Source organism: Grampus griseus, assembly GCF_964374135.1.
Source record: "Grampus griseus genome assembly, chromosome: 5".
Lineage (NCBI taxonomy): Eukaryota > Metazoa > Chordata > Mammalia > Artiodactyla > Delphinidae > Grampus > Grampus griseus.
The window spans coordinates 138,224,735-138,248,546 of NC_138998.1; the positions used below are offsets into that span (position 1 = coordinate 138,224,735).

General features: G+C 46.8%; 1 protein-coding gene across 1 annotated transcript in view; it reads left to right on the forward strand.

Moving 5' to 3' along the window:
• PCP4 (Purkinje cell protein 4) overlaps window positions 1-22,666 on the forward strand; it is a 55,828-nt gene extending 33,162 nt beyond the window's left edge. The window contains exon 3 of the mRNA XM_082655547.1: window positions 22,351-22,666. Coding sequence (XP_082511673.1) covers window positions 22,351-22,478 — 128 coding nt within the window. The 3' untranslated portion in view covers window positions 22,479-22,666. The remainder of the gene's footprint in view (window positions 1-22,350) is intronic.
• Window positions 22,667-23,812: the final 1,146 nt, after the last annotated feature.

Sequence of the window (23,812 nt, forward strand, 5' to 3'; positions counted from 1 at the left end):
TTTTGTATCATACGGAGAAGGCCCATATGCTTTAGCGTTATAAATTATAACTGTTAGTTATAAGTTATGCTGAAAGAATTGCTACTGAAAGATCTTTTTAAGCCTATGAAGTAGCTTGTACCAGGAAAATGATGATCCTATCCTTTGCCCCGATCAGGAGATAGGAATACTTCCTATTCTGCTTATCAGTTATCTGTATGGACGTAATGCGTCTCAAGTGCTTGAATATGTTTTGCTCTTTTAAGTAGGTGATACATTCATAATTTTATTTATAGAATTAATTTGCACAGCAAACAGCTTTTCAGAAGAGAGAAACAACTAGAATTTCAGCCTGAGCTACATTTCAGCCTGAGTTAAGATGGTTGAAATTTGTAGGGTTCCTATCAGTGGGTGTATCTGTGATTACAAAGGCATGTAGAAATCCTTTTGAGCAACAGAGTGAGCTGAATTGTCTTCAGAGACTGGACCTCCTCTTAGGCTGGACCTGCTGTCTTATCTGAGTTGTGCAGGAAAAGGAAATCTCCGTGTCTCTGTGATCATCTCCTGGCATCCTTAGAGCACCCTCAGAACTCACTCAGACCCAAGGGCAGAAGTCTCCCTGGGTCTCACCAGAAAGTTCTCTGCCAGCGATTCTAGAACGTCATTGTGGGGTGAGCCCCGGGGGACTGTTGTGTGTTTCTGTAAAATCCACGCAACACGACTGATTGGTTTTGTCCAACATTCTTAATCAGTAACGAGTTGGAGTTTCCAATCAATCCTAATTAATTGCCATGATTTGGCCCTGAATTCAGACGATTCAGTCAAGAAATGGTGCTATTTCACTCCAAGTACAATTTTTTATTCTTTCCTAAGTGAGCCCCTCGTGCTCAGGAAGTGACCACTTTTCACTAACTTTGGCAAGCTGAGGACAGACTGGCTCTGAGTCCTCTTTTAAAAAAACTTTTAAATTGAAGGATAACTACTCTACAATATTATATAAGTTACAGGTGTACAATAGCAATGGACATTTTTAAAGGTTATACTCCATTTATAGTTATTAGAAAAAGTTGGCTGTATTCCCCATGTTGGGCAGTATACCCTTGTAGCTTTTTTTACACCTAGTAGTTTGAACCTCTTACTCCCCTATCCCTATATTACCCCTCCCCCCCTTCCTCTCCCCACTGGTTACCACTAGTTTGTTCTCTATATCTGTGACTTCTTTTCTGTTACATTCGCTAGTTTGTTGTATTTTTTAGATTCCATGTATAAGTGGTATCATAGAGTATTTATTTGTCTTTCTCTGTCTGACTCATTTCACTCAGCATAACACCCTCCAAGTCCATCCCTGTTGCTGCAAATGGCAAAATTTCATTCTTTTTTATGGATGAATAGTATTCTACTGTGTGTGTGTGTGTGTGTGTGTGTGTGTGTGTGTGTGTGTGTGTATCTCACATCTTCTTTATCTGGAATCCTCTTTTTAAGAGTGACTTCAAAATGTGATAGTGGGTTTAGCTGGCCCTGCGCTAAAAGCTAGTCTAGCAGACCAGCAGCATCACTGTGGCTTTGCCTCACAGAGGGCAGGTGCCTCCCACTTTGGGGGGAGGCAGGAGAACAAAGGCCGTGGATCACCACAGTGGAGTTTGTCTCGAGGTTGGCACGGTGTCACCCAGCCACAGGCTCTAGAAGACAAACCTCTATAAGCTCATCCTCAGCTGTTCTCTGATTGCTGCCTTTTTACATCTTTGGCTCTCTGCAAAGGACAGGGCTGGCTGTATCAGTTGTAGGGTCCAGGGAATATTGAAAGCATGGGCTCCTTCTTAAAAATTATTAAGCAGATCATTCAGTCCAGCCCTGGCTATGCTGAGTGAGGGTCCCTGCGCACGTTGCCTGCCGTGCAGCCGGCCCGAGGGGTGCCACAGACAAACTCCTTTTTAAAAACAATTCAATATGTATCATTCATTTCACAATATGTTTTTTCCCAGCACTTTCTAAATTGCTACCCTGGTTTAAGCACAGCAGATAGATAATGGGAACTTTTTAGTATGAGAACTGATTTGCATCTAATTAATTCTCCAAGTCAGGGGTGCAAAACTTCCCTTCTCTTTATATGTTTCCTTACCTTTTAATGGCCTTGGCGAATATTCCTGGATCACTTTGTATATTGGTTGTGACTCTGTAGGATTTCTGGTTTGGGTTCTGGCTTTGAAGAGGATTAGAGATGGCTACAGGGTCTTCGGCTGCTGGAGAGGGAGTTCTAAATCCCCTCCTCCTGCTTTGGGGCAGCTGGGACTCCTCAGGCCAATAGCACACAGCAGAGGGGAGGCCTGTGAGTGTCCGGGCTGGGACCTTAGGAAACTGGCAGCTTCTGCTTTTTCTCTCTGGGAACGTTTGCTGTGGGAGAAGCCAGTTGCCACTTAAGAAGTCCTGCTACCTTAAACCATCATGCTGTGAGGAAGCCCAGCTAGCTCGTGGGGCAGCCATTTGGAGAGATGCCCACCCAGCCAGTGACTGTGCCAGCTCTCCCCACCCGGCTGACAGATGTGTGGGTGAAGGTCCTTGGGTGACCCCAGCCCCAGGGCCTTCTGGCTGCAACCGTGTGGGTGTCTCCGTCCAAGAGGAGCTCAGCTGAGCTTGCCAACCTACAGAACTGGGGGCAAAGAATACTCAGATCTTGTGCCTAAGCTGCTAATTTGGAGTGATTCATTCCCCGGGAATAGTTAACTGGGACACACGTAACCCACTCATCTTTGCTAACCCATCGGTTGCTTCTCCTTCACTCACTCTGCCCTCCTTCAAGTATATCCTGGATCATTTTCTTTGCCGGTTAGTATAGCATCCCTTCAGAATTCAGACCTTTGGGTCCTTAATAACCAGAAAAGGGATGCTGCAAAACACTCTGGACTCTAGCTTGGTTTTGCTCCTTCATTCCTTCATCCATTTATTCAGGAGATATTTGCTAAGCACCTAATATACGTTGGAGATGGTACTCAGAGCTGGGGATGCGATACTTCAGAAAAGCAATGCCGGGAGAGTGAGGTCGGATGTCCTTAGTAACGAATGTATCAGTCACAGTCCCGGGAGAAACCAGAGGGCACCTTCCATGTGAGTAATTCGAGGAGAGTTAACTACCAAGGGACCATTTGCAAAGGTGCGTGCAGGGTTCAGGGAAGCCCACCAAGAACAGCGTAACACCTCAGACTAGAAACCGCAGGGCCTGCAGGGAGGCAACAGAATCCAGAGAGGGCGCTGTGTGCAGAAGCAGCCTGACAGGGGCTGTGGTCTTCTGAAGGACATAGCTAAGCCTCGGGCAGTTTTGCAAACTTCTAGGGTTGCCAGATTCAGCAAATAAAAATACAGAATGCCCAGTTACATTTCAATGTCAGATAAGCAAAAAAAAAAAAAAAAAAAGTATAAGTATATCCCATGGAATAGTTGGAGCGTACTTATGCTAAACTTGTTTTTTGTTGTTTATCTGAAATTCAAATTGAACTGAACAGTCCGTATCGTATCTGACAACCCTAGCAGGGAAGGAGGCAAGGGAATAAATACCCAGATCTCGTTCTGTCTGTCTTCTGATTGCCTCTAGGACCACGCTTGGGATGAATCCAACCAAAGCCACAGCACAACGGTTAGGGAAAGGGTGGAGAGTGAATCAGGAGGGGCGAGAGGTGAGAACTGCCTTGCATCTTACCCCTGCACTTCTCCGACTGGGCTGTGGGCCAGGTCACCCGTGCCCTTCTCAGTCTTCCCTAATTAAAAATGTAGCCTGTTATACTGTAAGTGATTGCAGCTTTACAAAGACAGAATAGGAGTGATTTTTGTACCCAAATTCTGGATTGGTTTCAGGACAAAAATAAAAGGAAAGAAAAGAAAAGCAGTCCATCAATATCATCCTTTTATTTTAACTGCGGTGTTGTTGGTTGGCTTAATAATTCTAAAAGAAGGAAAACTGTCAGACCTTTTGGGAAAGATGACATATTTGACATTCTTAGAGCAATTAGGCTGTCCCTGTAAAGGTTAATGTGTGTTCACACAGTCAGTTTTAGCCTCCCAGCTCAACTCAGGTGTCATTCAAGGGTCAAGGGAGGTGGCCAGAGATGGGGGGTGCTTACCGGGAATGCAGCCAGGACGGGGGTGAGGCTGGACGTATCTCAGTCCAGTCTCAAGAGAAACCTTATGGAGAGGCCAGCCAGAAAAGGGGGTGGGGGGCAGAGCAGGCCTGGTTCCCCCCTGAAGTCAGGGTTATTGGGACAGTAGGGAGAGGACAGCAGCTTACAGCCTCCTGGGGTTTGGGGCCACCAGGGCCCAAATAGGGATGGGGCATGTCCAGGCCCCCTCCAGTGAACTGGGGCTGGAAGCCACACCAGTTTCCAGAAAAACTGCTTTCAGTGTGCATGTGGGATCTACTGTGTCAGTGGGTAACTCAGCCAGCCGCCCTGGCCACCAGAAAGGTGGGAGAAGGGGGGCTGCCAGGACTCCAGGTGTCCCCCGGGAGACCTGGACAAACTTCCGTCTGGCCTGGGGCAGGAGTATTGATCTGGGATGGACGGCACCGTGCTCTCCCAGCCAGCGCTGCAGATTAGAGATGCTAACCTTTGCCTTCCCTGTCCTGGGGAGGCATCAAAGAGCAGATTTGCTTTCATTTTGGTCCCTCTTGGATTCCTGGGTCCCAGAACTTTGAATTAAACTTCAAACTTGTGACTGTGAGATCAGCTGCTTAAAAGAATATGAGAAATGACCATCTCTTTCTTTTAATTAAGTACAAACCAGAACCCAAATCTTCATCCCTCCCCTTCCCCACACAACCAGGGAGATTGTTCTTTCGGGCACAATGGTGAAGATATTTCCCAAAGAAATGAGGATTTGAGCCCCTTTAATATAAGCCAGACTTTGAAACTTCAAGAGGGAAGAAGCAAGGCTGTGGGATCATTGAATTTAAAAGATAATTATTTATAGACTTCACTTTTTCCAGCATTAAGGTGAAGGAATATTTATTATTATTATTTACAGAAATTGCCACTTATGAGTGAGAAGGCCAATTACTTGCATATTACTAGATTTAATTTAATAAGACATTAAAAAGTTATATTTTTCTTGAAGATTACCCCCTTTCTCTCAAAAAGCGAACTAAAGAATAGATGCTTCTTATCAACCCTCTGGGATGCTTTTGGGTTCTTGCTACAGCTGTCCTGTTCCAGCTGCCACTTTCCTTCTTCCTGCTGGGATCTAGAATTGAGTCAACCAATGATCAGCTGAAATATGTATTGATTCGACAGAGCCAGACCTGGGGGGCCGCAGGGGAAGGATGGGAAATGGGCAGATGACGAGGTGGCCTTCCTCACAGTATTTATGAGAACACTCCTTCCAGGAACTTACGATTATGCGAAATGGAAGCTCGCTCTATTTCTGTGCTTGGCAAGTGGCTTCTTCAGTCTTTCCAAAGCACATTCTTTTCTCTCTATCCTTCCCCCCGTCCCAGACCCTGAAGATAATTGAAAAATTGAACTGTGCTCTGGCATTCATTTAGAAAGCAAAATCTCCTCGGATGTCAGAGGGATGCTTTCGTGGCTTTGGTGCTGATGCGAGGGAAGTCACTCTCCCTTTAGACTCGTCCAATCACAATCAGCTCACAGAGCCAAGCATCCTACATGGCAGGGCCCATTTCCCACAGCACAGTGATCACTAATCGTGCTCATCACAGTGAGATGAGGCTTCTTGTCTCTGGCCTTCCTTAGGCTTCGGGGTTTCGGGGTTTCAGAATTTCAAGGCAAACATGAACTTCTTGGCAGTTTGAATTGATGTGCGCTCACCAAAATTCAATTTCTCACCAGCCCATAAAGACCTTGTTTTTATAGTGAGCTTTAAAGATGAGCTGGGTCATCAGACACAGCCCATGGCGATGCCTGTTGTAGATGACAGTGCATTTTCTGGCTGCTCTAAATGTTCCTCCCAGGTAGTCACGCTCAGTAATTGTTTCCTAGGAATTTCAAAAGGAATAGAGAAATGTTTAGAATCAAATTTTTGCTGGGTCTATCCATGGAAGAGCTGACACCACATCTGCCTCCTCTGCAGGGCTTTTCCCCTTTCAGTCAATTGCTTTTAAGTTTCTTTACTTTTTAGCCATTCCCCTGATCGCAGAGCTTCTGAACCTGCTCGGCGGCGTGGTCTGGCCTGAACACCCCTTCTGTGTCTCAGTTTTCTCGTGAAGCGGGTGGGGGAAGGGTGAATCCCCAGAGTCTCTGGTCCCTCTGCCATTCTATGGTTTGGCCATTTGCTGGCGGCTCACTCACAGTGAATCATTTCACTTTTTTGGTCCCCATGTCCTCTTTGTGGGACGATGTTCTCTTTGGACTCTTGTCTAATTTGGCTACGTTCTGATTCTGTCTCTTTTCTGTACACATCGAGGGAATGTTGCCAGTGAGTCCAAAGAAGAAATGAGATGCTATTTCTTGGTGGAAGCAGTAGAGGGGAAAGAAAGTACAGTGGACAGAATCTGAATCAGATTGTCACTGGCTGTGGACATGTGATAACTAACGTTAACTATCTCAACAAAATAGGTTAAAATGGAAAAATACGGCCTTTTGTCTGGACAAACTGCGTTTCCGAACGTGACTTATTTCCGTGGATGTTTCTGTGGTGTTCATTCAGGTTGACAACGAGGCTGCCCGGCTGGGGACCAGCCTCCAGGCGAGGACAGGTGTAGACGACAAGAGTCCATGCATGAAAGGGACACAAAGAGGTGGGTGGCCTCCTAGGGCGAAAATGGGCACACCTGTGCGCATAAAGAGGCTGCTGTCAGTGCTCCCTTAACCCCTGAAATTAAATTGTTACTGTGATTTTGCAGCCAGAAGGTATTGCAATTTTCTTTTGAAACTTTATAACCATTTCCCTTGTGGGCCAGGCAATGCCACCATTTGCCCTGCATCATTGGAATGGTATGTGAGGTTGTCAGCGGTGTACCCTCCCCAGCCCCATGGCAATTGAATATTGAGTTGCAGCTACTTCTGGAAAATGTCTCACTTGCATTTTCTATCAATCCAGCCCATTGACATCTTAAATGACAACAAGGCGTGCAGGAACGGCACTATAATTTTGAAATCATGAGCTAGATTAGTGTAGGGAGGGCTAGCGTAGGGAAGGCTAGCGTAGGGTCTTTGAAGGCATTGTGAGCGAGCTGCAGATAAGATGTTCAGTCTTTCAGTCTTTTTCTGTTCACACACCTCAGAGGTGAACAAAACAAAACAAAAATCTTGCCAATTCCATATCTGGGCTGGAAGCAGCCTGCTAGGTTGCCCTGGCCATTCACAGCTGGCAGAATAGAAGTCCCTGCTGTGTAGATTTTCAGTTCAGTTTAAAATGACTTTAGTGAAAGGTCAGATGCTATGGCTCTGGGAGCACATTGTTCTCGAGCAGACGGTTAGACTTTCTCTCCCCCCAGCATTAGACTGTTAGACTGTTAGACTTTTTCTCCCCCCAGCATTAGACTGTTAGACTGTTAGACTTTTTCTCCCCCTAGCATTCTATCTAAATTGGTTTCTCTCATCAGTTTCTTGTCATCAGCCTCTACTTAATGCTCCCTTGAGCTGCTGCCACCAAAAATGGATATTTTTTCACTGCTTCCATTTTTAATCTAGACAGGAATGCTTCTACTACCTCCGTTGATCATTAGAATGCTTCAAGGGACAATATTTTCATGCTGGTCCTTTGAAAAATTATGTGTTATTAAAAATTTATTTCAAAATTAAATACTGTTTTGATTAGGTTGCCTGACACTGGAAATTGTTTTCTTTTTGGAATTCTTGTAAGAAAAATATTCTGCTTTATTTTTGGTCTGTAAGAACTCCTGGATGGGGGGGGGGCAGATGGTCTCCGTACAAAGTTCAAGGCCTTGCTTTCCTGGCACAGGGTCACATAAAGCCCTGGTTAAGCAGGGCTCGTGGGACCGAGCACAGTCCACATCTGGATTCTTCCCAGGTGTTCTTCACCTGAACCAATAGAGGACTCTGGGGCTTTCACACATTTCCACTTACCTGGGAAAGCACGTCTTATTCATTTCTTCTTGGGATTCCTCGTCAGAACGTTATGATTAAACAATGCTTAAAACTAAAACCCAAACTCTACTGTGAGCTCTTCCTCCCGCATCTGAGACGCTCTGTGGGATTGAGCTACCTCGCCCAGAAATCGCATCACTTTATTCTTCCTTGGGTGTTTGATTTTATTCTCTTTTTACATATATGTGAACCCATCTTCCCGGTAAGTAGAATGACGAAGCCCAAAGCTTAAAATGACTCACGTCTAAAAAGCTTTCCAACAAATCAGCAAGCACTTGGTCATGGGCTCTTAAGATAGTGTCACCTTAAAAAAGCAAACAGAAGTGATGTGTTTTTGACTGAAACCTACAAAATGGGGTGTGGAAGGAAGACTGACACTGTGGGATCAAGAGACCAGAATGTGTTGAGTCTAAACCCACGGGCCGGCAGTTCCTGGAGCTGAATGTGCATCTCTGTTGACATGTAAAGACGCATTTGTGCACAGAGGCTCGCACCGCGATGCAGAGCCCGTCCCTGTCTCAGGACATTTGTGAAGCACAAGGTGCATCACCAGATGGGGAAATCAATGCTGATGGCAGCCTCGGGTTTAAGCTGTTGAGCTGTAATGGGGATTGATCGGTCTGGCTGCAGCTGGACCTGGTAGGTACCGAGCTCTGGCCATGCTTCCCAGACCTGCTTTCAAAGCTTTGCTTCCGAAGTCAAATTCTATATACACAGCGGACACATCTGCCCAATAGTCTTGTGCGTCTAAGAAATCTTGTAATCCCTGAAAATCTGCCAAGGAAAACACCGGTCCGCCTGGATTAAAGGCTCAGGTCTGAAGAGCTGGAGCAGTATGTGTCAGGGGAGAGAGCGCACCACCTTGCTCAGCTGCTGGCGGGGGCGGGGGGGTCCAGGAAGGGTGCAGAAGCACCTGTGACGCTGCTGGAGAAAGGCCTCTCTAATCTGTCAGTGCCTGCTGCAGAGAGCAAAGGGGAGGAAAAGAGAACCCCGGGTCCAGAGTCTGAAAACAGCTTTGGTCCCTCTCTGGCGTCCATGTGATGATTTTCCAACCCACAATGCTGTTTGCTTTCCACGTCATTCACAAAGCTTGGCTAATTTCACGAGAACCCTAAGGCTTGTCTGGCCTTTGTCCTCATCAGCTTTTCTCCTCTGGCTCGGAGTTCTGGAATGCATTCCATCTACCTTAGCACCTACCTTCCCCCCACCCTTTCTTTTTTTTTTTTTTTCACTTTTTATTTTATATGGAGTATAGTTGATTAACAATTTTGTGTTAGTTTCAGGTGTACAGCAAAGTGATTCAGTTATACATACCCATGTATCTATTCCTTTTTAAATTCTTTTCTCATTTAGGTTATTACAGAATACTGAGCAGAGTTCCCTGTGCTCTAAAGTAGGTCCTTGTTGGTTATCTATTTTAAATATAGCAGTGTGTACGTCAATTCCAAACTCCTTTAACTATCCCTTCTCCCCACCATTATCCCCTGATAACCATAAGTTCCTTCTCTAAGTCCATGAGTCTGTTTCTGTTTTGTGAATAAGTTCATTTGTATCAATTTTTCTTTTTTAGATTCTGCATATAAGTGATATCATACTATGTTTCTTTTCCTCTGTCTGACTTACTTCAGTCAGTAAGACAACTTCTAGGTCCATCCATGTTGCTGCAGATGGCATTATTTCATTCTTTTTTATGGCTGAGTAATATTCCATTGTATATATGCACCACATCTTCTTTATCCATTCTTCTGTCGATGGACATTTAGGTTGCTTCCACGTCTTGACTACTGTTTACAGCACTGCAATGAACACTGGGGTGCATGTATCCTTTCGGACCATGTTTTTCTCTGGGTATGTGCCCAGGAGTGGGATTGCAGGGTCGTATGGTAGCTCTATTTTTAGTGTTTTAAGGAACCTCCATACTGTTCTCCATAGTGGCTGTACCAATTTACATTCCCACCAACAGTGCAAAAGGGTTCCTTTCTCTTCATACCCTCTCCAGCATTTATCGTTTGTGGATTTTTTGATGATAGCCATTCTGACTTGTGTGAGGTGATACCTACCTTCCCCCTTTAAATCAAATTCTCTAGAATGATGCAGTGAGGGGAGTTAGAAATTCGATGGGGTCAAGTGAGGTTTTTTAGTATTAATTAGGTGCATTATTGCTGCTTTGAAGCTACTTGAACATGTCCCGTGATTATGATTGCATTTGACTTTTCTTTCATTTCAAACTTGGGAACTTTAGAAAATTCTCTATATTGGTGAAATTTTCAGAATTTAATCCTTTAAAGCTGGTATTTTGAAGTTTAGACGCTGGGGAAAAAGTGAGTCTGAGAAGGTTCCACCCTTCTGAAGTGGTAAAACCAGGTAACATAAATGAAAGGAAAACCCTCCAATTATTTCAAAGCTCTGAAAGGAAGAGAAGAAAATGGACCTGAGGCAGAATGGAAGGAGTGGGCCAAAACCTGGTTGGGGAGAATGCCTTCCTAGGAGCTCCACCTAGCTCATGTTCATTTCTTAAATTTTCAAGCACTTGAAAAGCTACATACTTTCAAAAGCTAGAAGGGGAAGGGTATGGTGAGAGAAGCTGATGCCCCATGAGGAGAAAAGGAGAGATGAAGCAGGGAAACCTGCGAGTGATGGTTGGCAAAGGTTACTGGATATGCAGGCAATATTTCTGTAAAAACCCCTGAGATTTTTAAAGTATTAAGTGCTATAAAGAAATGGCCAGCCATATCAGAAATTGGACAGATGTATATATCAGAAGAACAAGCATGTAGTTAAGTGAAGACAATGAAGCCATACTATGCACAGGGATGTGTATTTGAATTTGTTATCAGCTTGAAACAAAATGCTTTTAAATGAACTATACCCTTATAAGGACATATGTGTAAGTAGATGAGGTTTATCTATAAGAAGCTGAAACCCTAAGATAACAATGGCTTAAACAAAAACGGTTATTCCTCTCTCATACAAAAGGAATCTAGAGGTAGGTAGTCGAGGGCAGTCAGGATAATTTCAAGGAACATCAAGCATCTGTATTACTGTTTTGCTATCCTTAGCATAAGGCTTATGGTCCAAAATAGTTGCCCGAGCACCAGCCATTTCATCTGCATTCCAGCTAGTAGGGAGCAGATAGGAATAAGTAAAAAGGGCAAAGGGTTAGCTTTCTTTTAATGAGATTTCTTTCTTTCTACCCACATTGCATTGATCAGAACCTACGTCACCCAACAGTAAGGAGGATAAAAAGCTTATTCTGGGTAACCATGTGCCCAGCACCAAATCAGGGGTTTTATAACTAAGAAAAAGGGGGTCAATAGAGGCAAGAAATCAACTCGGCCACAACACATTTCTACTAGTGGAGTTTCTTGAGCACTTACATACCTGGCTGGCTTGCATGGAGGGCAGGTCTAAGGTGTTAGATGACTCATAAGTTCTCCACATTCCCCTTACCCCTAATCAGCTTGAAGTCTTCAGAGTGTGAAGGAGGGAAAACGGGGGCTTTTCTGAGAGGTCTGCTGTTAAGTGAGTTAGCTGCTGATTCCTGGGAAGGAATTTTCACCACGTACTCCGAAGAGGAAAGAAACATCTGAAGTGTGATCCTTGTGTCCGACAGGTTCTTATTTACCTACTTTCATTCAAGTTATTCTCCAGCACATAGTAAAGAATTTTCTATGTAAATAAAATGAAAGTCTGCTATCTGATGTCAACCCTTTCCCTACATAACTCCCCTCTCCTCCCACAGCCCCACATAAGCTAGGTGTGCCTGTAGGAAGGAGATGGTGGCACAGACAGCAGAATCCACTCTTGCTAGATTCAGCTGAAAGGGGTTTATTACAGGTTATCGGTGCCTTGCAGAATTTCTGGGAGGCAGAGAACCCAGCCCTGGCTGTGCACAGCCAGGAACAATGCATACGGAAACACTCAACCACACGGCAAGTTCTTCCAGCAGAAGCCCTTCTACTGCTGCTGCTGCCCGGCCCTTGGAACTGGGCACAGGATGCTTGATGTTTGCCGACTGCCCTGGCGAAACCCTGTGGATGCCTCTGCCTCTGTGTCTGCCGGACGGGGCCTCTTCCTATGTTTGGTTGCCTCCGCTGGGTTCACTTCTGCCTTCTCAGATCCTGCCACGCTGCACCTATTGGGCTGGCCCTTCGCCTGGGTGGCAGAATTCTGCTCCCAGGACACCTGTGGTGGAGGGAGAAGGTGGAAAGAGAGGGTACTGGGCAACCCAGCCTGTAGGCCCCCATCTATTACCACCAGGGGATAACCCTGAATTTGTCATTGCTCTTTACACATTACAAAGCAGCCAGTGCACACTCTCTTGTAAACGTCTTGAGACAGAAACAAGCCTTGATTCATGATCATGCCCATTTCAAACACAGGGGAGGATGTGAACCTCAGAAAGGCAAATCTGACCACACTCAGTCAGTTGGAACTTGAATTTGAGGCTTCTCTAGCGAAGCTGTTTCTTATCATACCTCATCGCCTTTATTTTTTTCCTAGAAAATGGAGACATTTTGGCTAGTGTCATGGGCTGAATTATATGTCCTAAAATCCATCTGTTGAAACCCTAACCCCTAGTGCTTCAGAATGTGACTGTATTTAGAAATATGGACTTTAGAGAGGTAATGAAGGTAAAATGAGCTCATTAGGGTGGGCCTTAATCCAAGATGCCTGGTGTCATTATAAGAAGAAATCAGGACACAGGTACACATAGAGGGAAGAGCGTGTGAAGACACAGTGAGAAGACGGCCGTCTACATGCCAGGCAGAGAGCCCTCAGAGGAGCCAAGCCTGCCCACACCTTGACCTTGGACTTCCAACCTCCAGGACTGGAGCCAATAAAAGTCTGCTGTGTAAGCTGCACTGTCTGTGGTGGTTTGTTAAGGCAGCCCTAGCAGACTAATACAACTAGGAAACCGATTTTGCCTTTCCAATAGAAAAACTTTTTTCAACGATATTTATATCGTTTTTTGGTTCTCTTCCTAGACTTAATGAGTTTGGGGAAATTTTTGGTCTCACCAGTGCTTATTCTTTTCCATTGATTCCCACAGATGTGCACTTATCTGATTACCTAAATGCCACAGCTGGGTAGTCATCTGAGCAAGGTACATCCAGGTAGGGGCCAGAGAAATGGGATTATGGGAGAGAGAGGCTTCATATTAACAAAGCCTGATGGGAACAGTGGGGGCTGTGGGTTTCAGAAGGCCTCTATTTTAGGACAAAAGAGAATTTCTCTCTCTTGGAAAAAGCTGTAAGTACCAAAAGGGCGCTAACTTGGTAAATGCAAAGTTAGGAGAAATGGGAAATGTGTTTTCATTTGATGCGAGAGAGAACACTGCAGTTGTGGAAAGCCACCCCCTTGCCTGCCGCCGCTAATGCCTGACCCTGCTCATTAGTCTCTGCCGCTTAGCACAGAACTGGAAAATTGCAATTCTCCGCACCAGCAGCCTCCATTCAATAAATCCTGAGCCAGCGGGCAGGAGCGAGAAATCGCCCAGAGCTCGGAGCTCGGAGCTGGCTTGCTGGGATTCCATGCTCCCGCCCAGCAAGGGAGGCACTGTTTTAACTCAGGAACAACTGGCTGAGGATGCTGTGGCCTCTTCCTGTTCATTTCCAGCTTTTTAAAGAATGTGTTGTCTTTGTTTTTATTGGCATTTCATGAAATGGCTCTCTGTGTCAACATCGTGATGAACTAGGTATACCAATTTATTTTTATTATTATTTTTTTCCCAGGAGGAATTGACCTTTTCCCTAACATTAGCTGCCTTGTTCTCTGGATGTATTTTGACCCAATTTGAGGCTTAAAGGATAAACATTCCAATTCTTACTTTTCTTATTTGTCCCTTTACTTTTCCTGCCTGGAGGGCTGGGTTTGGATCCTTATGAAGGAAGCCATGCTGGCTGTCCTTGGGCCACTCTGTGGTAGTCCTGGTCGGGAGAGGGTCAGTGGCCAGCTCTCAGGGTCCCCAGGAGCCTGAACACAATGTGTCAGTTAGCTTATATGTATCAAGGGCAACCCAACTGACCGATGTTACTTCTTTCCAAGTTAACATTTTTCTTTGAAAGAAGGTAGGACATTCTAAGAAATTTGGCATTAAAATACCCCATTTGCAGGGCATACTAAGTTAAATGACTGTTATTTCTTGATGGCGTGCTAAAATTTAGGTCCTTTTATAGTACGCTCTGTGCTTTGCCTCCTAATCAAGGCAAACTCCTACTCAGGACAATTATATCCCAATTTACTGCTTATGTGCAAATTTCTGATCGACAGGATTAGGCCTTAGGAGGTAATATGTTTCTAGAAAATAAATCCTAAAATATGGAGGGTTATAAACGTGTAAACGAAAGCCTTTACCTGTGTGTGTGTGTGTGTGTGTGTGTGTGTGTGTGTGTGTGTGTGTGTGTGTGCACAAGCCCCTGGGTTCACGAATTACTGCCAGTATCTTTAGGCAATGACTTTGCCTCATTGTAAACAAATGTGAGAGTTCCTTTGATCAAGCGTGGTGGTTAATATGATAGATTTTGGAATGATGCTGAATTTCCAACTTTTAAAATCATATCCTGAGCTGTTGCAGGATCCATGAGTAGCTCTGTTATACCTTGGATGACTACATGTCTGGTAATTTCTACAGAATTTATGCTAATTATTTGAAGTCTGCCACTTTGATGGTAACTGCATGGATGAAGAATACTTTTTCAACAAGTGAAGAATAATTTTTCAAAAAGTGTTTTCTCATTGGTGAAGGGCCCCTGCCCCCCGCTCCCAATCTGGGCAGGTGGGTGTGAGGTTTGCTTTGGGTTCGGGCCTCCTCCCTCCACTCTGTCCCCTTCCCAGAGACCTTACCTGGCCACCTTAAAGCATGCACACTCGCTCTCCCACTCAGCACCCTGCTTTATTTTTGAAATTTCTGAAATTCTAATCCTTATCCATGAATTTACCTTTTTATTTTCTCTTTTCTCAGGAGAGCAGGGTTTTGTGCTTGCGCTCTGTTTTCTCACAGCCCCTAGAAGAGTGATGGGCCCGTACAAGGCCTTCCAGGTCATTTGCCGAACGACAGAATTTGGTATAAATTCTCCTGGACCACCTAGTAAACGGGCAGATTTTCCAAACTGGTAGATGGTACCATGTGTTTAGACTTGGACTATTTAAGATTTCTTTTTCCCCCTAAGCAACATTAACTGGTCCATACAGAAGGCTGTCATCTTGGCCTCTGTCTAAGGCCCTGAAAGGAACAACATCCTGGGGAATAAAAACAAGACCTGGATTCTGAATCAGCCCATGGCCAGCACTCACTGGGTGCTCCTGGGTGAGGCACCTTATGGTCTCTGAGCCTTTGTAAAATGGGGACGGTGGATATCCCCTGCCGCTCTCATAAACGTTTGCAGAAGCCAGACAAGGCACAGAATGCAAAGTTACTTTAAAACCTAGAGAGCCCCAAAGTTAGATTAGGTCTGAATTCTGTCTCCCCCCAAATTCCTATGCTGAAGCCCTGACCCCCGCCGCCCCCCAACTGCCATTGTCCCTCAGAATGTGACTGTGTTTGGATATAGTGCCTTTGAAGAGGTGATTCAGTTAAAATGAGGTCATCAGGGTGGGTCCTAATCCAATCTGACTGGTGTCCTTATAAGAAGAGGAAGAGACCCCAGACCATGTGAGAACATGGCAAGAAGGCAGCCGTCTACAAGCCAAGGAGAGAGGCCTCAGGAGAAACCACAGCATCTGACACCTTGGTCTCGGGCTTCCAGGCTCCAGAACTGTTAAAAAAAAAAAAAAAAAGTCTGCTGTTTAAGGCACCCAGTCTGTGGCATTTCATAATGGCAGCCCTACTGGTTAATACAGCTGCTCAGTAAGAAATTTTGATGGGCTGTAGGGATGATCTGTGTTTATCAGTTCACACTCTGTGTTTATCATGCAAAGAGGATTGTAGTCTATCAAACCGTTCTCCCATTGGATGGATTTTCATGACAGCATCATAGACTTGTCATATCCATTTGGGATTGTCTTTACCCGGTAGCAGTTCCTTCCTTTTATATTTATGATTCTCGATTTTCCATTTGTCATCAAATGATCTGTAAAAGAAAATCCACTTACGTCTAGGAAGGAAGATCTGTTTAATGCTCAGGGAAGACTGGTTCTTAACATAACGACATCTTTAAGAAGGGCTACCTCAACGTTTCTCCTATGATATAATAAAATGAAAACCAGCAGGGCCATTCCCTGTCTCAGTTTCTGCAAGGAAAAGGCAATATCTCAGGAAAATGGTGTAAGGAATACCTAGAGCCGTGCAAAGTATAAATCTGAATAAGACTGGATGTTTTCCTGGTGGGGAGGTCATGGCAGCGCTGAATCCTGAGACATCCCAAGCCCCAGGAAGCACCATTTTTTCATCAGGCTGGGGCCATCGGTAGTGCTCTGTGTTGTGCCTGGGTTGTTTGATGAAGTGTCTTCCCAGGGAGGAAAGTCTAATTGCTTGGGACGCTTTTGCAGCTGTGCCTTTTGTTCTCAGAGAGAAGGTAGATGGGGACACGGAGAGATGGATAACGGGTAGGTAGACGGATACTGTGGTGGAAACAGTCAGCTGTCCCGCCTGATAGGTTTTTTTTTTTTTTTTTTTTTTTTTTTTGCGGTCCACGGGCCTCTCACTGTTGTGGCCTCTCCCGTCACGGAGCACAGGCTCCAGACGCGCAGGCTCAGTGGCCACGGCTCACGGGCCCAGCCGCTCCGCGGCATGTGGGATCTTCCCGGACCGGGGCACGAACCCGTGTTCCCTGCATCGGCAGGCGGACTGTCAACCACTGTGCCACCAGGGAAGCCCCCGCCTGATAGGTTTTAATCCTCACCTCCTCAGATTGCCTCATGTCTCTGAGACCAGATGCTCCAGGCAATGGGCCTGAAGGTCTGTGGGGGGCCCTGGTCCACGGAACATGGCAATTGGGGTCCTACTCACACCTCCTGAGCTCTACTGTCAGGAAGTGGGTTTTCCTCTCGTTCTCCAGGGGAGTTGGCAATTGCTATCTTTTTGTATCACACCAGTGGATTGGAATAAATAATCTGTTGACCATTCTTCTGGTAAGCTTTAGAACTCCTGCGTGGAGGGACATACAGAAATGATTGAATTCCAGGACCCCAGACAGATACAGGTGATAAGGACTGCTCAGTCCCCGGCAGTTTACAAGGCGCTCAGGCTCAAAAGCCACCGCCAGGAACCGAGCGGGATGTGTTTTGTCCACGTCAGGCATCGGGACCCTGAATAAAAACGTCAGGTGCAGCCCACCCAGTGCAGATGTGAGTGGCAGCAGAGGACAAGCGGGGTGGCTGCAGGGAGATCTGGAAATGAAGACGGCTCAGGTCCCCTGCACAGCTCACCAAGGTCTACTGTCCCTTCTGATGGAGAAGCTGTGCAGAGCCCGGTGCCCTCAGGGCCTCCCAGCGGCAGGGACTGGCACCGCCCTTCTGCACTCTCCCAGGTGTCTATTCACGGGACCTGGGGGTCCTCTTTAGGTGGAGGAGTCTCTGTGCTTTGTGCTGCTGAGCAGGGACCGTCCCAACAAACACAAGCCCAGCAAATGCCACAGGCCACCTGAGGGGCCTGATGCCTTGACGCCCCTGCCGGGCTGTGTTTGGAGGTTGCATGGCCGGCCCTGCTGGACAGCATCCCTTCCCCTTCACGTTGGGGCCCAAGCACCCGTAAGTCTCACCACTGAGCAGATGCAGGGCCCTGGCCGGGCTGGAGAACCACGTGACTGTCCACAGCCGTCTCTGATGTAGCAAGGCCTGCCCGTCACAACTGGGCCTGCATGCAATTTACACCATGGCCTGGATTTGCACATGACACTGGTGACTAGGTGCAGCAGGCTTTTAAAAAGGTTTTTTAAAAATTCTTTTGGTCGTGCTGTGCGGCTTGTGGGATCTCAGCTCCCAGACCAGGGACTGACCCTGGGCCACGGCAGTGGAAGCCCAGAATCCTGACCACTAGGCCACCAGGGAACTCCCGGAGCAGGCTTTTAAAAAAATATTTTTACTTCTCCATTTTTGAGATGAGCAAACTGAGACTCAGAGAAGCTAGGAACCTTCCTGAGAGCCACAGAGCAGGCAGAGACACCCCCAATCCACCTCGCCTTGACCCACAGCCCTGCTTCTGCCAGCGGCCTCATCCGGGCCGGGAGGGTCTGAGGGTTGGGAAGGAGTCAGCTCCATCCGCCAGGGGGCTGGAGGGCTCTGTCTGCCTGACGTGAGGCCTGCCTTTTGTTTATTCTCTGACATGGTGCTGGTGGCAGGCACTGCTCTGGGCATGGAGGGGCTTAGCCCACCCGGGGCTCCCTGGCATGAGAATCCACCATCAGTGGGAGTATCGGAAGATGCCCACCTCTGCACGCCTGGGCACCCCTTCTCCCACCAGGGCCCTGACCATCCCCTAAAACCCTTTAGAAAACGCTTCCTGACGTCATTCCAAGTGGCCACATTTTCCATCCGAGAGAGGAACCTCACCTCTTCCTCACCATGTCACCTGAGGTCAAGGCCCCACGGAGGCTTTGCCGTGGCACCTCCCAGTCTCCTCCTCGAGAGGCCATGTGGTGGAAGAGGGGCTGAGGACCCCCTGCCACGTGGAAATGAAACGGTTCCCACCCAGGGTGAGTGACTTGGTGTAGTCCTCCAGGAAAGGCCTGCACTGGACAGCCGCCTGCCTTATTGATTAACGGACTCACTTGCAATCATTGGTTACTCATGGAACAACTACGATGTGCCGAGCCCTGGCTGAGCCACTGGAACAAGGCAGGTGATGTCCCTGCCCTTATGGAGCTCATGCTGTAGTGGGACAATGGACCACAAACTAGGGAGGAGAGCAGGAAGTAGAATAAGATAGTGATCGCCCCAAGGAGAGCCACAATGCGGTGGAGGGAAGGGATGGGGTGGGCCCTGGAGGGAGCACACCCTCCTGGGGCCCTTCCTGTCCCCAGCGGACATGGCTGAGGTCCTACCTCTGGGTCTCAGCTGCTGCTGGTGGTAGGCATCTCTCCTCTGCCCTGGAGTGACGGGGAAGGGAGGCTTTCGTATGGCCACCCTGCACCCTCCGTGGTCACCATCACCCAAGTCATGGGAGAAGAGCCTGACAGGCAGCTTGATGACTGAGATTTCTGCAGGGCCAGGGGCTCTGGGCACTGGCAGTGGTCCCTCAGATGCTCACCTCCATCATCCCTTCCCTCCTGCAGAGTCTGGGGTGCTCAGAGCTCTGCTTTTCTAGCTCCCAGGACCACATGGACCCATCTCCAGGCCCTCACATCATTTGCATTGAACACTGTGCCACCGATTCTAATTAGCTGTCCCCTCTCCACCACAGTCTGGGTCCCCCTCCTGCTTTGCACGTCCCTGGACGGCTCAGCAGGAGTAACCATGGCAGACCTTCCCCAAGACATGTTTGACTCTACAAAGTAGAGAGAGTAACGATTCCTGAAATATTAGTGGTTTCTTTTGTAAACACTGGAATACTTTTCAAACGAGGGAGAAATCGATAAATCACTTTTGGCTGAAGATATTAGTTGAAGATATAATTGGGAAATTCATGTTTATGACCCGCCCTTACTGTCTCATTATACATTCCCTAAATATACATAATTTTCCGCATCTTCATTCATCATGTGTCAAAAAATAATATTGCTGTTTTCTTCCATTATTGTAAAAGGGAAAAGATAAACCAGGCTATTCAAAAGCTTCAGGCTGCAGCGACATTTTAAATCTGAAAAAGAAATCTCCCATCTTCTGTTGAGTCAGAGCTCATTTTAGCCCTTTGCAATCACGGTACAGTAGATGCAAGGGTTCCTCCGGGAGGACAGGGGCTTGGGTCTCCAAACCATCTTATGACAATCTTGGTACAGAAGCTGCTGCTTCTCCTCCCTGCTGTGGGCCGGTGAGCTGGAGCCATCACATTTCAGGTTCGCTAGATATTTGCACTTTAGTCCCGGGCTCATGTGATAACATTAGTGAAACATTTTTAAAGGATGAACTTGAGGTTCAGGAAACTCCTATCCCTCCGAATGGCCCTGCCCCTTAGAGAGTCTCTGAAGAAAGGGCCCTGCAGTGTGGAGTAAAATGTGGATGGCTACCCGATGCAGTAAGAGACAATCCCACTATTCTCCATATCATCTGGGTTCTCATGGGTTAAAAAAGATTGCCCCAAATAGTCCCTGGACATTGATGCACTCAAAATCTCTGCACTTAGGGACCTCGGCAGTCAATTTGGGATAGAGGAAAACAATTCTGCTGATTTAGGTCATGGACCGATCAGTCCGGCAAGGCTTACAAAGCCAGCATCCTCTCCTCCCAGATGCAGGTGGGATTGGAGGGCTCCGGGCAGAACCTGCTTAGTCTCTGGGAAAATTGAGAGGAGCCTGCTCGAGGATCTACAAGGGAAATGTCACGCAACCAGATGCATCTCTCTCCCTCTCTCTCTCTCTCTCTCATCTATCTACTTATTCTATCATTCTATCTATCTATCTATCTATCTATCATCTATCTATCTTTTCTAACTACCTAGCTATCTAGCTAGCTATTTATGAGAGGGAGAGAGAGAGAGAGAGAGAGAGAACGAGATTGTGTGAGAGAGAACAGGACAGAGTAAACAGGAGAGAAGGAACCTGTCTCGCATATATTCCCAGTGTCCTCTACCCTCTATGCTGGGGGCGCTGCCTGAATACTTTCATCCAAGGGCACTAAGACAGGCATTGAAAAGACGGACCACATTTAGGTTAAGTGATGAACTCAGGCTGCCTGGTGACAAAGTCAAGGAATAGAGCCTTGTCCCTGCTCCCTGGCTGGGCTTCCTCTCCTGCCTCAAAGGCCCCCGATTTTCCCATCCCCAAGCTAGACGTGCTGTTCATACTGTCCGGCCCGTCTGCTCCAGGTGTGAGCCCAGGGTGGCAGGGTTGCTCTCCGTCCAGGTGCCGAGGTGGGTTCTGCCCCCAGTTCTTCCTGGAATTAACCTCAGGACCTTGTTTGTTACTTCATCTGAAGCCAAGTAGCTGGATCTCAACTCTGCCTGCATCTTGGAATCACCTGAGAGGCTTTCTTAAAAAGTAGGGCTGTCTGGCCCTACCTGCAGGGACGCTGATTTATCTAACTTGGTCTTGTTCTCAGGAGCTCTTCCGCTGTGGCCATACAAAGAGGCAGCCCTGAGTCTGGGGTGGGTCCTTGTGTCTGTATTAAAAAATAATACCTTTGGGACTTGCCTGGCAGTCCAGTGGTTAAGACTCTGCGCTTCCACTGCAGGGGTCATGGGTTTAATCCCTGGTCCAAAAAAGAAAAGCAAAATAAATAATGCCTTTAATGATTCTAATGATTAACTTTCACTAGACCGAAGGAGTGATTAGAGGGTTTTATTTATCTGTTTGTTTTCAGCATTTAGCTGGAAAGGTCACAGCACACAGGGACAATCAGCACAGGTGATCACTTCGCTTTGGCTTGTATCCTATTTTCAATGATCGTAACCGTGAATGAGTTCATTCCTCTGCCTTAGCAAAAAATGCAAAGCCTACCTTGTTGGAACAAAACGTAAGACTTGTGAAAGTCCAGCTTGATTGTGAAGGTCGAATGGTGTCATCCATCTGTGACAATGATAAAAACAGAAGCCCTAATTCAATAAGTAAATCTCATTGGTAATAGAAGGGTGTGTGCACAGAAACTCAGTGACTTTTTTAGCTCCAGTGGTTGTATCACTGGGTCCATATCTGTAGCACTGTTTAAATTGTATCTACATGAGAAACCAGAGGAAAGTAACATCACTGCTAAAATTTAAAATGAAATTTTAATTGAAGTATAGTTAATTTACAGTGTTGTGTGAGTTTCAAGTGTACAGCAAAGAGATTCAGTTAAACATATATATATATATATATATATATTCTTTTTCAGATTCTTTTTCATTACAGGTTATTACAAGATATTGAGTACAGTTCCCTGTGCTATACAGTAGGTCCTTGTTGTTTATCTATTTTATACATAGTAGTGTGTATCTGTTAACCCTAATGTTAAATGGGGCCATAAGAACAGAAAATCATGCACAGAAGATATCTACGATGTTGCGACTGTGTCTTTGAGTTTCATCGTCCCTCCCTCACAGGGGTAGAGGCCAAGCAACCAGAAGATGCTTCTTCTGAGCTCGGAGGAGGTTCAGGACGCACTCCACAGGCTTGTATTTTGCAAACTAGGTCTTGTGCTGGGGGTGGTGCCACGTGGTGCCCCGGAGGCTTTGTTGATCCAGAGCTGCTGTCCGTCTTCCTGCTTGCAGCTCAGTGATTGCCTTATGTTTGTGTTTTTCTTGCTCCAGATGGGCAGAAGAAGGTTCAAGAGGAGTTCGACATCGACATGGATGCACCAGAGACAGAACGCGCAGCAGTGGCCATTCAGTCTCAGTTCAGAAAATTCCAGAAGAAAAAGGCTGGGTCCCAGTCCTAGCGGGAGAGCCCCTTCCTAGTCTGCCAGAAGTCACCACCTTCAACCACCCTGTCAAGAAATTAAAAGAACAACACCTTCGAGGGAAATCATCTGCACATGATACCCACGTGCACCACAGTCCCACAATGCATGTACAGAGACCCGTGATATTTATACCCTTGTAGGAAGGCATAGACTATGCAATTGTGAGCGGCTTAATATCTGTTTATCTCCAGTATCATTCCTCTCGCAACTGATTATTTTCCTTGATGTTGTAATAAAATGGAGTTGAGATGCATGATTCAAGTGTCTGCCTCCACTTCTCCCTTTATATTAACTTGGGAAGTTACCGTTGCTAGAAGTAAGGCTAGATGTCTATTTTCTTCTCCCTCTAAGGGTTAGAGCTGAAACACGGTGGGTGCCTTCTGTGAGGAGCTTTCCTGCTGAGAATGGAAGATGCGTTCTCAGCTGTGCCTGTCTCATTTGGAGAGTTCTAACCTCTGACTGGCGATGGCGATGAATTTTCTTCTTATGATTGGATTAGAGCCCTGGATCCTGGGGTGCTAGAGAGTCAGAATGTTCCCTGGGGAATTAAGACTCATCCAGGAGAACAAGAAGGGGGAGGGCGATGCATCTGTTTAGGGGCAGTCACCCAGGTTTACACAGCAGGCGCATTTTGCATTTCGGAGCTCCGCAGGGGATGCCCCCACTATTGAGGGCTGGTCTGCCGCTCATCAGCAGCTCTCCGTACCTGGGGTGCTCCAGGGCCAGGTGGCTCTCTGGTCTGCCCTCCCATCCCCTCCACAGCTCCTGACACCCCTCAGGGAGTGAGTTGCCACCTGTTAGGATTATTTAGCACATCCTGCAATTTGGAGAAGCTGCAAGTTCTCTCCCATTCCATCTCTTCCCCTGCAAACCTCGTAGGTGAATTGCTTCCCACACCCCAAAGAGTAGGCAGGGAGGAGAGGACTGTCACATGCAGAGAACACTCCTTCGAGTCAAGAGCCAGGGGGCGGGGTGAGTGCCTGCCTTGGGGCCCCAGGTGGCAGGAAGCCCCCGCCCCGGAGACTGGCTGTTGGTTGGAGCTGTGCCGCATGAGAACCTGATGTGGAAGCTGCATTTCATCTTCATTCCTTTTCCTGGACAGTTCTCTGGGGCTGCTAGGGACAGGGCGAACTCGGGCTCCTCTGATGGGTTTCCAATTAGACAAGCACTAGGTAGGATCATTGCAGCACTGGCAAGCAGCCAGGGCTTCTTGGGACTCCTGATGACCTGTGGTCCCCGCTGAAAAGAGGACAGTGGGTTGAGGGAGCTCTCCATAGAAAGCTTCATTAGACAGCAGGGGTATGAATGTG